General features: G+C 42.2%; 1 protein-coding gene across 1 annotated transcript in view; it reads left to right on the top strand.

Annotated features, from left to right (window-relative positions):
* LHFPL4 (LHFPL tetraspan subfamily member 4) overlaps positions 1-16,257 on the top strand; it is a 30,424-nt gene that overhangs the window by 825 nt on the left and 13,342 nt on the right. The window contains exon 2 of the mRNA XM_037134782.2: positions 214-696. Within this exon, the coding sequence (XP_036990677.1) occupies positions 291-696 (406 nt within the window). The 5' untranslated portion in view covers positions 214-290. The remainder of the gene's footprint in view (positions 1-213; positions 697-16,257) is intronic.

The raw sequence follows: 16,257 nt of genomic DNA, 5'->3' as shown, positions 1-16,257 counted from the left end.
TCCTCACCACAGCCCCCTCACCCAGCCCCCCAACTTTCACACGGCCCCTTCCCGAGACCCCAGCTGGAGATCTCTGCCCACAGACACGAACCCGGCACTCCCGTGACCCTTTGCCAGCTTCCCCTCGGCGGCCCTCGGGTCTCCCCAGCGCTGCCCCAGGTCGGGCCCCCTCGAGTTCCTCGGCTCAGGGCGGCTTCTCGCGTGCGTCCTCAGCTCCCGCCCGGCAGCCCCGCGGTCGGTCCCGGGCCGGTGGCCCCCGCCAGCCGCCGCCGGCCCCGCCCCCGGGCACCATGCTGCCCTCGCAGGAGGCCTCCAAGCTCTATCACGAGCACTACATGCGGAATTCGCGGGCCATCGGCGTGCTATGGGCCATCTTCACCATCTGCTTCGCCATCATCAACGTGGTGGTCTTCATCCAGCCCTACTGGGTGGGCGACAGCGTGAGCACCCCCAAGCCTGGCTACTTCGGCCTCTTCCACTACTGTGTGGGCAGCGGGCTGGCGGGTCGCGAGCTCACCTGCCGAGGCTCGTTCACCGACTTCAGCACCATCCCGTCCGGCGCCTTCAAGGCAGCCGCCTTCTTCGTGCTGCTCTCCATGGTGCTGATCCTCGGCTGCATTACCTGCTTTGCGCTTTTCTTCTTCTGCAACACGGCCACGGTCTACAAGATCTGCGCCTGGATGCAGCTCTTGGCAGGTAGGGGAGGGGCGGGGACGGGAGTTCCTTCCTTCCAGGACCCTTTCTTGGAGGACTCGGAGACAGATTCTGCTCCTCTGTCTAACGACACACCTCCTTGGTTGCCTCTCAGCAGCCACTGGTGGTGGCAGGAGGATTCTATGAGAGAGACTTTTGGGGGCAGGGGTCATAGCCCTAGAACTAGGTCTTCGGGGCTGTGTGGTTGGATGTGGGCAGACTGCATTTATTGGTGGGTTAGCATTATGTTATAGTCTCCGAGGGTCTCTGGGATGCTTTTGGCTGTTTTAGGGGAAATAACTATTCTAATGAGAGGCCAGTCTAGGTGTGAGAAATGGGTTTTGTTTTGTTTTGTTTTTTAGAGAGAACGAGAGAGAGAGAGAAGCATCGATGTGTTGTCCCATTTATTTATGGATTCATTGGTTGCTTCTTGTATGTGCCCTGACCAGGGATTGAACCTGCAGCCTTGGTGTATTGATGCTCAAACCAACTGAGCTACCTAGCCAGGGCAGCAGTTTTTGTTGCATTGAAAAAAGCATGAGGTGGGGACTCTTAAGAGATCTGACTTTGACCTTTAACTTTCTGACATCATCAACTTGGGTGTTTCACTTCTCTGAGGTTGGTTTTCTCATCTATAAAACAGTGGAGAGAATTCCAAGAACAAATGAGAGTATCTTGTAAACTTTGAAGTGCTGTGCTAAGCTATAGGAAGAGGATGTCTGTAGTGTCTATTCAGTGTTTGAGATGTGAATGTTTGATAACCTGGCAACATGAGCCTCTGGTGGACTGGTGTTCATTACCCACACTCACTCAATGCAAGAAGGAGGGTTCTGGTGCTATGCCCAAATGGAGATGAGTTTCTGGGCCCCTCTAAAATGTTTGGCTAAGACAGACATCTTACCCAAGAATTCCAAAAGGGTCTTTTGGAATAAAAACTGCTGAGACTATTTTCCAGGATCCATTAGAGTCCCCCATGCCTTTCGATCGAAGACAGATTTTGAAGGTTCAGCAACTTGGGCATTTGCCTAATTTCAGGCAGGGAAGAGAGTTGAGCCGGAGAAAGTGGGGCCAGAGGATGGGGGAGGAGGGCTGATGAAGGCTAAGAAAAAGTTTGGAGCCCTCAGGGGTGAGATAGAGAAGGGAAAATGTGATGATCATGCAGCAGAGATTTTTTTTTTTAGTATTCAAAGTATTCAACAAGCGGCCTTTTCAAAAGAACCTCCCTGGAGGAGGTGTTGTATCACTTGTTGATTTTTATCTTGCTGAAAATATTGTAGGGAATTATGTTTGGAGTATGGGGTGTATTCTCTTGAAGGTCACTGTTGAGGAGAAACCTCCATCTTTTAATTTTTTTATTTTGAGAGTACATTTATTAAAGCGGGAGACAGTGTAGCAAGGAAGGGCTTAGGATAAGAAGAAGCGACAGGAGAGAGCCCAGGTGGGACTGATCTCACTCTCTAGAAGTGTTATAGGAAAGAAATGAGCCTAGATGGAGCTTCTCTGGCTCGCTGAGGAGTCAGAGAAAAGGCACCTTGGGGACAGGTTCAGGGGGTTAGACTGAGATGAGCTGCCACTGCCCATGGCTCCTCTGGTTACAAGTCTTGTGGGATCCCTTACAGAGGGAAGAAGAAGGGGAAGTGAAAGGTACAGGCACGCTCCCAGGGAGCGTGCACCCTGGGAGAGTGCACTGAAACCTTCATCTTTTAAATAAAGGAGGAATATGATTTTTAGAAATGATAGAAGTCACTCAGGGCCAAGTGTAGGAAATATGATGGGTGATCAAATTGACAATTGTCACTTGGGATGAAAGCCAAGGTGTGAGGGCAAAATCATGAAGCTGGTTTACTTCCCAAGAGGACTTCTACAAATTCAGGGAGGAATTACTGCACCATGGGAAGAACTACCCAAACTCCCAAAGGAAATACTTTGAGGAAGACAGTGTTTATTCAGATGTGGACATTCTCATGGGCATGTTTCACTCCATTCAACTTAGTTATGGGCCTTTTAGGATCTTTGAAGAAAGTGAGGAAAAAGAATTGTAGGATATGGGCCATATCTCTCTCTATTTCCCAGTGGTACCCAGAAAGTGATTTTATGTATTTCTAATCTATTCTCTTTCCAAAGGACGTTGGAAAGAATATGCTCAGTTGGAACCCCCAATTCCTTAGCCTTAGTTTGGAGCCTGCAGATGGGTTGCTGACCTCTTGGCCTTTTAATTCTCTGTAATCCCTGTGGATTTAATCTTGGGGATTGAATAAACTGTTCAACAAGCTCCATGTATTTATAAAATTTCAGGGATCTTAGAGATCAGCTCCTTTAAACACCACCTTCCCTTGCCCCCAGAAAGCTGAGCCTAGAAAAGTTACAATCTTACCCAAAGTCACACAGCCAGTAAGTGAGTAAACTAGCCCAGTGCTTTTTCCTCGTGTTGCTGTCCCATCTCTGAGGGCTGTTATCAGAGTTGAGCAATTAATTCCATTTTGCTTAGAGATTTCTGAGATCTCCGGGTAAGAAACTGATACTTTTTGCTTAATAAAGTGACACCAGAATAGAAGCCAGAGCACTGGACTGTGAGTCATGGTCTTGGCTGACTGCCTGTGACTTACCATGCAGTGTTAAGCTATTGTTTATAGCTTCAATCTCGTTTTTTTCCACCCATACAAGGTGGGAGCTAATCAGTTAGATTAGTGGACTTGAAGTATCTCTTTCTGCCCTGAGGTGTTCCTAGAAAAACTCTTTCACCAACATCATTCCATTCAGAAAGTGAAAAATCAGTCTTCCTCAGAGAAACTGCAAAGAAGCAAAGGGTCTTTTTTGTTTCAGATAAGATTGGGAATGCTTATTGCATGTTTCTTGTTCAAGTGAACTTTATTCAAGTATTTTAGAGTCTCCCAAGTGCAGAACACTGGACCTTTGAGAAAATACAAAGTGATACTTATTTCTTTGTTCTTCACCTGCTTTGTTATCCTCCTTAAGCCAGGGTGCTGCAATGCTGAGATCATCCCTGTCCCTACAAAATCTACAAAATGCAGTCCTTACTCACAAGAAACTTACCATTTAACTGGATCACTATATTGGTCAGAAGTCTTTCAGTGGCAAGTGACAGAAATCCAACTCAAACTGGCTTAAATAAATTAAAATAAAATAAAGAGTGTAGTATCTTTAACTCACATAACTTTTTTTAATTTTTATTTTATTTGTTGTTCAAGTACTTCACATAACTTAAAAGTGAAGAGTATCTGACTTCAGGCACGGATGCATCCAGATGCACAAATAATGCCATTCTAACACATCTCTCTCCATTTCTTGGTTCCTCTGTGTTGGCTTATTTTTAAGTCCACTTCTCTCTTGAAGGTGATAAAGATGACTACTAGCAACTCTGAAATTGCATTGCTATAGCTTAGCAATGCCTGTTGAAAAAGAACATCTGTTACTCAATGGCTTCGTCAAAAGTTCCAGGGCTGATTCTCATTGGCTAAGCTTTGGTCAGATGTGCATCTCTTAATTAATCAGCGTGATTTTGTCTAAGACCTCAGCCACATGCCTTCCCCTGGAACACATTGACTGATAGTGCAGAAAGGTCAATTCTTGGAAAGGAAAGTCAAATGTAATCACTAGAAGAGTGATACTCTAGCTAAGCCATGTGCAGACGGAAGTGGAAACTCAGGGCAATCAAAGAGGCTATGGGGTTAGTTGGAAGGTGAGGCTTGAGCGGGACAGGGTGTAGATAGGCATTAAGTGTGGGCGAGCATTCTGAATGAAAAGGAGGATCATGGGCAGAGGCACAGAGGTGAAAAAGCCACATTGGGATTCAGCATGACATCCACATAAGGGAACCGTGGGAGGAGAAGCCAGGAAGCAACAATGGGGCCACAATACGCAAGGCGCTCAATACTGAGTCAAGGAATTTGGACTCTAATTCTAATCAGTAGGCAGTTTTAAATTGCTGTGACTGTTATTATTATTCAGGAAAAATAGTTAACATTTTCTAAGGCTGTACAATATGCTTGACCATTTGGTAAACATTAACATGCATACTATCATCTAATCCTATGGAGTAGATGCCATTGTTGATATTTTATACATGAGAACACTGAGCCTCAAAGAGTAAAAAGTCATTTGTCCAAGGACATACAGGTGGAAAGTGGTGGAGCCAGGATTATAACTTAGTCTTTCTGACTCTAAAGCCCGTGGGTTTATTAAGGAGCATTAATGGTAGAGATCATGGCAGGATATATTTGCCAGAAGAGTTGAAAGCAAAGCAGAGAGGCTGGAAGACCCAGGTGACCCTCTATGGAGTTATGGGTCAGCTTTTCAGGACTTCTCTGGTAATCTCTGCTAACTTTGACCCGATCTCTCTCATTTACTGAGAACACACAATGTGCCAGCTTCTGTGCTAGACATTTTCACATTTCATTATGTCATTTAATCTTCATCTGTTAAAGTGACTTGCCCAAAGGTCACACATCTAGTGAAAAGTGGAGCCGAAACTTAACACAGATCTAAAAGGATATAGAACCTGCTCTTATCTTACCACTGAACAGAAACCCTGGAAGTGAATACACAAATTACAAGTTATAGCAGTAAGCTCTCTGTACTCAGTGTTTACCCGTGGGCTAGGTGAGCTTAACCAAAGGGAGATTGCTGGCTGGAGTAGACCACCAGATTGGTCAACTCCAGGTAGAAGCCTAGTTGAGGGTCTGAGGAGGCAGTGGTTGAAGAGCAGAGGACTTAGAATTCCTGCTCAGCCACTTCCCAGCTGTTTGGGCTTGCATAAGTGGGTTTTCCTCTCTGAGTCTGTTTCCTTATCTATAAGATGAAGATTATTACCGTACCTATCTCAGAAGTGATAGAAAGAAATAAACAAAATGATGAGTGTAAAATGGTTCCTGGCGCACAGTAAACACTCAATAAATGGTCAGTGTTATTCCTGTGACATATTCGGAGTAAAGAGTAGTTGGTGAGGGGTCCTTGATGCTCAGGTGGAAGAGTTCGGACAATGATCAAAGGCCTTGAGAAGTCATAACCTATCAGCCAGAAAGGGTCTTACCAATCATCTTTGCCTAACTCCTTCACTTTACAGATGAAAATACTGAGTCCCAGAGAGAAGAGACTAGTTCATGGTCACAGGATGACACCCTCTATCCACAGAAAGGAGATGATTCTGACCACAGTTCATTCAATACTGAGTGCCTACTACCTGCCAGGCACTGCCTAGAGCTGGAATCACAGTAGAGAACAGAGTGCGTGAGGAGATGGGAGGAGAGCAGGGACTGGATGGTCATCCAGAAGTGAGATCTTCCAGCTTCCCAGATGTGCATCCTTACTCAGCAGGGGACTCTGGTCTAGGAACAGCAATGACAAGAGTTCCTGTCATCACAGCTTGGAATATACATCTACATTCTTCCCCATTTCTTGCTGGTTGTTTCAGGTTTGGTTTAGGATTTTATTCATCCAAATAAATCTTTGTCAATGTGTATAAAACCTCTGAGCACATTGCAGGGATTTCTATTCTTCCTTCCTCATCTTCTTTCTTCCTCCCCCAACTATCCCTCCCTCTTTTCTTTCCTTCTTCCCACCTCCCTTCCCTCCCTCCCTAACCTCTTCCTTTTTTTTTCTCACATTAGTCCATTACTGACAGCATCCTCTGTGTGTCTGGCACTGTGCTATGTTCTGGGAATCCTGATCAAGAGTCTTCACAGCCTCTTGGAGGCTCATAGCCTAATGGGAGAGGCAGGGAGGAAAACAGATCATCCCATCATGTACGACACATGAAGTGATTGTCACGTACGGGGTCTTCTGGGGGCACAAAGGGGACTTCTGACATTATTAAGGACAGCCAGCAAAGGCAAGTCTTTCAAAAAAAATGATGGCATTTGAGCTGAGTCTTAAAGGATAGGAAGGAAGAAGAAAGGGAACCAGGCAGAAGAGGCAGGATGATTGAAGGCATGGAGGCAGGAAATAGCCTGCTGTGTTTGGGGACTACCAGCAATTAGGGCAAGGAGCAGCGAGAGCTGAGATTGGGAGATGGATTGTGGAGGTTTCCTAAACGAAGGTCAGGAGTTTAGGCTTTACCTGTAGGTGACAGATAGTTGTGTGGCTGTGTTTTGTTTAAAAAATTTCCAGACATTTATTTACTTTTGGAAAATGTGACATATGCACATGATTTGAAATTCAAAAGGTAAAAAGGTACACAATCAGACATAAGTTTCCTTCTTACCTTTCATCCCTCACTGATCCTCACAGAGGCAATCACTATTACCAGTTTCTTGGGCATCCTTTCCAAAAAGTCACATAAATATACAAGCAAATGCAAACAACATTTTAAAACACAAATTGGTTATCTATTGCTGCATAACAAGTACCCCTAAACTTAATGGTTTAAAGCAATAAGCATGTATTATCTCTGTTTCTGTGAGTCATCGGAATTTGGGAGGAACTAAGATGAGTAGTTCCAGCTCAGGGTCTCTCAAGAAGTTGCAAGGAAGACCTCAGTGGGGGGCTTTGACCAGGTGGAGCTTCGTCCCACAAAGCCATATGTCGTGGGTTTGTTTCCTGGTTGGGGTACGTGCCTAGGTTGCGGGTTTGATCCCTGGTTGGGGGTGCTTTCAAGAGGCAGCCAACTGATATTTCCCTTGCACAGTGATGGTTTTCTCCCTCCCTTCCCTTCTCTCTAAAAAATAAATAAATAAAATCTTTAAAAAAATAAAAGACCTCAGTGGGGGCTGTAGTCATCTGAAGGTTGACTGAAGCTGGAGGAATCTAGCTGCACTTACGTATTGACAGGAGACTTCAGAATGAGTAGAAAGAGACAGACAAAATGATTGGAGGGAGAGAGACTACACTGCCCACCTCTTTTCTTTGATAATAGCTTTATTGAGCTAGAATTCACGTGTCATACAATTCAGCCATGTAAGAGTACAGTTCAGTATTTTTTAGCATATTCACAGATTTGTGCAACCATTGCTGCAATCAATTTTAGGATATTTTTGACAATTCAAGAAGACGCCTCGTGCTCTGACTGGTGTGACTCAGTGAGCTGGGTGTCATCCCACAAACTGAAAGGTCACCGGTTTGATTTCTGGTCAGGGTACACGCCTGGGTGTCGGGCCAGGGACCCGGTTGGGGGCGTGTGAGAGGCAATCAATTGATATTTTTCTTGCAAGTTGATGTTTCTCTCCCTCTCTTTCTCCCTCCTTTCCCCTCTCTAAAAAATAAATAAATTTTAAAACCTAAAAAAAAAGAAGCAGCCTCATGCCATTTAGCCATCACTTCCTAAACCGATTTCTCCATCAGGTTGCTCAGCCTCTGAGCAATGACTAATTTACTTTCTGCTTCTATATATTAGCCTGTTCAGGACAGTTCATATAGGTGGAATAATATAACGTGTGGTCTTTGGTGACTGGCATCTTCCAGTTAGTATAAGGTTTTTGAGGCTCATCATGTTGTAGCATGTATCAATACTTTATCTCTTTTTATGGCTGAACAATAATCCACTTTGTAGATAGATCACATTTTGTTTACCCAGTCATCAGTTGGTGGCCATTTGGGTTGTTTCCACCTTTTGGCTATTATGACTATTGCTAGAACATTTGTGTACAAGTTTTTGTGTGGACACATGTTTTCATTTCTCTTCGGTATGTACACTACCTAAGAGTGGAATAGGTGGCTCAGTGGCAACTCTATATTTAAAATTTTGAGAAACTGCCACGTTTTCCAAACTGACTGCCCCATTGTACATTACCGCTAGCAGTGTATCTGAGGGTTCCCGGTTCTTCCTATCCTCATCAACACTTGCTATTATCTGAATATTTTTTATTTATTTGTTTTGGAGACAGAGATGGAAACATTGATTTGTTGTTCCACTTATTTATGTATTCATTGATGGATTCTTGTATGTATCCCGACCAGGGATTGAACCAGCAAACTTGGTGTATCGGGATTATGTTCTAACCCATTGAGCTATCCAGCCAGGGTCTTACCTGACTGTCTGATTATCCACCATCATACTGGGTATGAAGTGGTGTCTAATGCGGTTTTGATTTGCATTTCCCTAATAATTAGTGCTGTTGAACTTTTTTTTTCAACATGTTTCTATTTTATTTTAGAGGTTATACTATATAAGAAGAATATATACACAAATATTATTAGTATTTATCTTTCAATGGGAGAACACAAATCATTTTTTTCTTCTTGCGCTTTTCTGTGTTTTTAAATTTTCTACATATTTACTGTACAAAATAAAATAGAAGTACAAGGAAAATACAGTGCTAGACTAAGAAATTATTCTTTAAAGGTAGAACACTAAGTCATTTTGAAACCTGAATATTTGGGGGCATGGAAGGCCTTTTTGATCACAGACTTCAACTTGAGAAGCATTATTCCTGAAATTAGTAATCTCTGGCCTTATTATTTCTTCCTGTACATTAAAATAATTAATGAAAAACTTTCTTAAAATTTTAAAAACTTAAAATTTTTCAAGAAAAACTTTCTTTGGCATATTATAGCAACTGTCACCTGAGTACTACAAAAAGATTATTGTGAAAGCAATGAAAAATAAATTTTCTAACACACCATAAAAATTAGAAGATAGGCAGCCCTGGGTAATGCGGCTCAGTAGGTTGAAGCATTGTTTCATAAACTGAAAGGTCGCAGGTTCAATTCCTGGTCAGGGCACATGCCTAATTTGTGGGTTTGGTCCCTGATCAGGGCAAGTAGGAGAGGCAACCTAATTGATGTTTGTGACACCAATGTTTCTCTCCCTCTCCCTCCCTTTTCCTCTCTAAAATCAATAAGCATGTCCTTGAGTAAGAATAAAAAAATTAAAAGATAAGCAAAATAGGTTGTGAAGATAATTTGTTGTGAAAATGTAAATTGAATGATGGCTTTACATATATATCTTTATTTATTTATTTTTTTGTTTTAGAGAGAGGAAAAGGGAGAGAGAGAGATCAATTTGTTGTTCCACTTATTGATGTGTTCTTTGGTTGATTCTTGATTCTTGTATGTTCCCTAGCTGGGGATCAAATCCACAACCTTGCCCTGGCTGGTGTAGCTCAGTGGATTAAGCACAGGTCTGCAAACCAGAGAATCGCAGTTCCCCAGGGCACATGCCTGGGTTGCCGGCTGGTTCCCTGCAGGCCAGTTCCCAGTAGGGGATGCATGAAAGGCAGCCATACATTGATGTTTCTCTCCTTCTCCTCTAAAGATAAATAAATAAAATCTTAAAAAAAAAATCCACAACCTTGGCAAAACAAGATGATACCAACTGAGCTACCTAGCTGGGGCTGCACATATGTTTTAAAAGGAGAAATATGAAGCAATTATCATCTCAGTTCAACTTAGAAGTTGGGGTTATTTAGACAGAAAATGCACTAATAAAAATTGATTTCTGCAGTTCTGAAATGGAGTTGAGACACATATTTGGGCCTTAATAAAAGGAGTGAAAGTGTGGTCATGAGCACCTTCATTGTATTTTTATTATTTTTAAATCATTTTTTCAATTATAATTGACATACAATATTATATTTGTTTCAGGTGTGTATTACAGTAATTAGGCATTATATAACTTACTAAGTGATTGTCCCAATAAATCTTGTACCCATCTGACAACATGCATAGTTATTAGAATGTTATTGACTATATTCCCTATGCTGTACTTTACATCCCCATGACTGTTTTGTAACCACCCATTTCTACATCTTAATCCTTTCACCTTTTTCACCTAGCCCCTCAACTCCCCTCCCACTTGGCAACCATCAAAATGTTCTCTATATCTATGAGTCTGTTTTTGTTCTGCTTGCTCATTTCTTTTGTCTTTTAGATTCAATTTGTTGATATGTATTTAATGCCATTTTATTGTTCATTTTTTTTATACTTCTTCTTCCCGTCCCTCTCTCCTCCTCTTCCCCCTCCCTCCCTGCTCCTCCTTCTTCCAAAAGATCCTTTCACATTTCATGTAATGCTGGTTTTGTGGTGATGAGCTCTTTTAGCTTTTTCTTGTCTGGGAAGCTCTTTATATGTCCATCAATTATAAATAATAGCCTTGCTGGGAAAAGTAATCTGGGTTGTGGGTCCTTGATTGTCATCACTTTGAATATTTCTTGTCAATCCTTTCTGGCCTGCAAAGTTTCTGTTCAGAAGTCAGCTGACAGTCTTACAGGAGCTCCCTGGTAGATAACTAAGTGCTTTCTCAAGTGCTTTCTCTCGCTGCTTTTAAGATTCTCTTTTTGTCTTTAACCTTTGGCATTTTACTTATGTGTCTTGGCGTGGGCCTCTTTGGGTTCTACTTGTTTGGGACTTTCTGTGCCTCCTGAACTTGTGTGTCTATTTCTCTTACCAGATATATATATTTCTCTTATATATATATATATATATATATATATATATATATATATATTTCTCTTACCATATATATATATATTTTTTTTTATTTATTGATTTTAGAGAGAAAGAGGAAGGGGGGAGAAGGAGAGAGGGGAGAGAGAAACAGGGAGAGATGGGAGAGAGAGAGAGGGAGAAAGGAGAGAGAGAGAGAATATCTATTTGTTGTTTCACCTTTTATGCACTCATTGGTTGATTCTTGTATGTGCTCTCACCAGGGATTTCATCCACAAGCTTGGTATATCAAGACAATGCTTTAACCAACTGAGCTACCTAGCCAGGGCCTCTGTCATTTTTTTTCCAAATATGTTTTCAATTTCTTGCTCTTTCTATAATCCAAGACCCCCATGATGTGAATGTTGGTATGTTTGAAGTTGTTCTAGAGGCTCCTTACCTTATCCTCATCTTTTTTGATTCACTGCCTTATCTACTCTATTGATTCCCTGCAAATTATTCTTAATTTCAGTTAGTGTATCCTTCATAGTCGGAGCCAGTTCTTTTTTTATGGTTTTCATGTCCTTTTTTATGCTTTTGAAGTTCTCTCTAAGTTCATTGAGCATCTTTATAACCAGTGTTTTGAACTCTGCATCTAGTACATTACTTGTCTCCATTTTGTTTAGTTCTTTTTCTGAAGTTTTGTTCTTTCATTTGGTGCATGTGGTTATGGGAGGATGTGAGTACCACACTTATCTATGCTGCCTGGTGTTGAACATCTTTTCCTGTGTTTCTTGGCCATTTGTATATCCTCTTTGGGAAAATGTCTATTCACATCTTTTACTTTTATAATTTTTGAATTAGGTTATTTTTAATTTTTTTAAATTAAATTATTGTTCAAGTACAGTTTTCTGTCTTTTACTCCCATCCCAGCCCACCCCCCTATTTAAAAATTTTTATTCATTAAATTTTAGAGAGAGAGAGGGAAATACATCATTTTGTTGTTTCACTTAGTTATGCATTCATTGATTCTTGTATGTGCTCTGACTGGGAATCAAACCTGCAACCTTGGCATATCTAGGCAATGCTCTAACTAACTGAGCTACCTAACCAGGGTGAATTATTTTTCTTTTAATTATTGACTTGTAAGAGTTCCTTATACACTCTATATACAAGTCCCTTATCAGATATATGATTTGCAAATATTTTCTTCAAGTCCGTTGTAGTGGGTTTGGTCCCCTGTCAGGGTATGTACAAGAAGTCAGCCAATCAATGTTTCTCTCTCACATAGAAGTTTCTTTTTTTTTTTTCCTTTTAGATTTCTCTCTCTCTGTCCCCTTTCCTCTCCCTCCCACCATCCCTCCCTTCCTCTCTCTAAAAGCAATGAAAAATGTCCTTGGGTGAGGATAAACAACAAAAAAGCTCCCTCCCTCCCATTGTGACTGCCGTGTATACAACTGCATGGGCATGCTCTGATCGGTGACCTCTCAGTGGGCATTTGGGTTTATTTATTATACACAGTGGTATGCAGCTTTCTCTTTAAGGCCATATGTATAACATACTTATGGAAAAGTGCAAAAATCACCTGGTCTACAGCTCAGAGAAGTTCTGCAAAGCGACCATGATTATATAAATAGCATCCAGATTAATAACCTCATGCCTCTTTCTAATCAGTGCCCCTACAGGTAACCACTGTCCTGTTCAAAAATGTAATGTGAATGGAATCACTGTAAGATGCACCCAAGTTGTTGCCAATAACAATACTCTGTTCATGCTCAGGGTTGTATATTACATTGGATAATACTGCATCATTTATTTCTCTATCACAGTGTGAACAGGCATTTGGGTTGTTTCCCGTTTGGGGCTCTGCACCATCTAGTTCATGTCTGTGGTGAACACAGCAGCACAGTTCCACTGGGAGCATCTAGAGGAGAGGATGGCTTGGGCATGATTGTGTGGGCTCAGCTCATGGAGATATTATGGCAAACAGCCTTCTAAAGTTTGTGGTCTACTGTACATGGATACTATCTAGCCCTGCCCTTCTGAATCTGTAGGCTTTTTCCTTCCCTTGCTGAGGAGGGACCTAACACAGAGCCTCCAGGGACCTGTGGATGGTGAGGGGGCAGCTCCTTATTGTGCTTCACTCACACTGTATCAGCTGAGCTTCCTGCCCAACAGAGACCTATCCCCCACATCCAGCTGAGGGTCCATCTACAGAGTGTGGGTTTGAGGGACCCAGACAAAAAAAAAAGCAGGAGGTAGCACATCAGAGAGGCCACATCAGGAGCGAGGGGAGTAGCCTTGTCTTCATCATCTTGGGATAATGAAGAAAAACACCACACATACACTGGGCAGTTTAAACAACAGAAATTTATTGTTTGGATGTTAAGAAGTTCTGGATGTTCTCATAGTTCTGGATGTTAAGAAGTCCAAGATCAAGGTGCCAGCACAGTTGAGTTCTGATGAGGGCCTACTTCCTGGCTTGCAGCTGGCTACCTTCTTGCTGTGTCTTCACATAGCAGAGGGAGAGAGAGCAAGCTCTTGGTCTCTCTTCTTGTAAGGACACTACTGCCATCATGGGGGCCCCATCCTCATTACCTTATCTAACTCTCATTACCTACCAAAACCCACCTCCAAATACCATCACATTGGGACACTTCCGGCCAAGATGGAAGATAGGTACATTCACTTTGCCTCCCTGCACAACCAAAACAAGGACGACACATTTAAAAACAAAAAATAATCAGAACTGCCAGAAAATCAAACTGTATGAAAGTCCAACAACCAAGAAATTAAAGAGAAAACATTCATTCAGACTGGTAGGAGGGCAAGAGATGGGTAGCTGGGGTGGAGAAGATGCACACAAGAGGACCAGGCAGGTGAGGTAGTGGGGGGAGGGGGAGCTGAACAGGTGGTCCAACATTTGTGTGCAGATAAACCAGGAGGAACAACTGCAGAGCAAGACAGACCATGCAACCTAGAGTTCTAATGTGGGGAAATAAAGCCTTAAGTACTCTGGCTATAAAACCTGTGGGGCGTGGTGGCAGGAGAAACTCCCAGCCTCACTGGAGAGTTCACTGGAGACCCACAGGGTCCTAGAACTACACCCACCTGGGAATCAGCACCAAAAGGGACCAATTTGTTTGTGGGTAGTGGGGGAAGTAACCAAAAGCCTGCAGAGAGCCAAGCCAGCCCCAGTGTTCCTTCTCCGGCCCCTCCCTCACATACACCATCACAACACAGCCATGCGGTTTGCCTTGCCCTGGCAAATACATAAGGCTCTGCCCCTTACAACACCACAGGCAGCCGAGACATAGATAGATAGATAGATAGATAGATAGATAGATAGATAGATAGATAGATAGATAGATAGATAGATATCCCAAATGAAAGAACAGATCAAAGCTCCAAAAATAGAACTAAGCAATGAAGAGACAGCCAACCTACCAGATGCAGAGTTCAAAACTGGTAATCAGGATGCTCACAGAAATGATTGAGTATAGTCACAAATAGAGGAAAAAGTGAAGGCTATGAAAAGTGAAATACGGGAAAAATATATACGGAACCAACAGTGAAGGGGAGGAAATCAAGATTCAAATCAATGATCTGGAGCAGAAGGCAGAAATAAACATTCAACCAGAACAGAATAAAACCAGAATTCAAAAACATGAGGAGAGGCTTAGGAACATCTGGAGCAACTTTAGGTGTCCCAACATCCGAATCATATGAGTGCCAGAAGGATAAAAAGAAGAGCAAGAAATTGAGTACTTATTTGAAAAAATAATGAAGGAGAACTTCCCCAGTCTGGCAAAGGAAGTAGACTTCCAGAAAGTCTGGGAAGCTGAGAGAGTCCCAAAGAAGTTGGACTCAAGGAAGCACACACAGAAGCTCATCATAATTAAATTACCCAAGATTAAAGATAAGGAATCTTAAAAGCAGCAAGAGAAAACAAGACAGTTACTTACAAATGAGTGCCCATAAGACTATCAGCTGATTTCTCACAAGAAAGCTTGCAGTCAAGAAGAGGCTGGAAGGAAGTATTCAAAGTCATTAAAGGCAAGGACCTACATCCAAGATTACTCTATCCAGCAAAGCTATCATTTAGAATGGAAAGGCAGATAAAGTGCTTCCCAGATCAGGTCAAGATCAAGGAGTTCATCATCACTAAGCCCTTATTATATGAAATGTTAAAGGGACTTATCGAAGAAAAAGAAGATAAAAAATATGAACAGTAAAATAACAACAAACTCACAACTATCAACAACTGAACCTAAAACAAAGCCAAAAACAAACTAAACAAACAGAACAGGAAGAGAAACACAGAAATAGAGATTACATGGAGGATTATCAGCAAGAGGGGGGAAGGGTGAGAATGGGGGAAAAGGTATAGGGAATAAGAAGCATAAATGGTAGGGACAAAATAGACAGGGAGAAGTTAAGAATAGTGTAAGAAGTGGAGAAGTCAAAGAACTTATATGTATGACCATGGACATGAACTAAGGAGGGAGTATGCTGGTGGGTGGTGGGATGCAGGGTAGAAGGGAATAAATGAGAGAAAGAAATGGGGCAACAGTAATAGCATAATTAACAAAATATGTTGAAAGAGCAAATACCATCACTTTGGGTGATAGGGCTTCCACATATGAATTTTGTGGCGATGCAATTAAGTCCTTAGCAAGCTTCTTGGGAGTCTTCTCAGGGAGAGAAAGACCTGGAGGACCTCCAGTCTAACTACCCAGTAATGAGTGTTACCCATGATGTGTCAGGCATGGCTGGGGCGGATGAACAAAAATAGATGCCTCCTTCTAGGAGTGCTCAGCTCAGCGGATGTCCTTCGAGGATGGTGTAAGGGTATTATAATAAACTATTCAAATAGCTAAGCATAAAATGCGTCATTAAAAAGACATATAGATGGAGGCATAGGTTAACACAGCTCACTTCCTCACACAACCACAGCAAAAATTACAACTAGACTAAAAAACAAATATCACCCAGAATCATCAGAAAATCAAGCTGTATGGAAAGTCAACAACCAAGGAATTAAAGAAGTCACATTCATCCAGATGGGTAGGAGGGGTGGAGACTTGGAGAGATGTTGAATGGATGGTCACACACCCACCTGTTGTAGATAAAAATCAGGAGTGGGAGCAAGGTATCCCAGCCCCACACCAGACCAACTAGCCCAGGGTTCCAGTGCCAGGAAGATAAGTTCCCATAACTTCTGGTTGTAAAAACCAGTGGGAGTTG

Source organism: Artibeus jamaicensis, unplaced genomic scaffold, assembly GCF_021234435.1.
Source record: "Artibeus jamaicensis isolate MK-2021 breed Jamaican fruit bat unplaced genomic scaffold, CSHL_Jam_final contig_519, whole genome shotgun sequence".
Taxonomy (NCBI): Eukaryota; Metazoa; Chordata; class Mammalia; order Chiroptera; family Phyllostomidae; genus Artibeus; species Artibeus jamaicensis.
The sequence above is the reverse complement of the archived record's forward strand: the minus strand, read 5'-3'. Positions and strand labels throughout refer to the sequence as shown.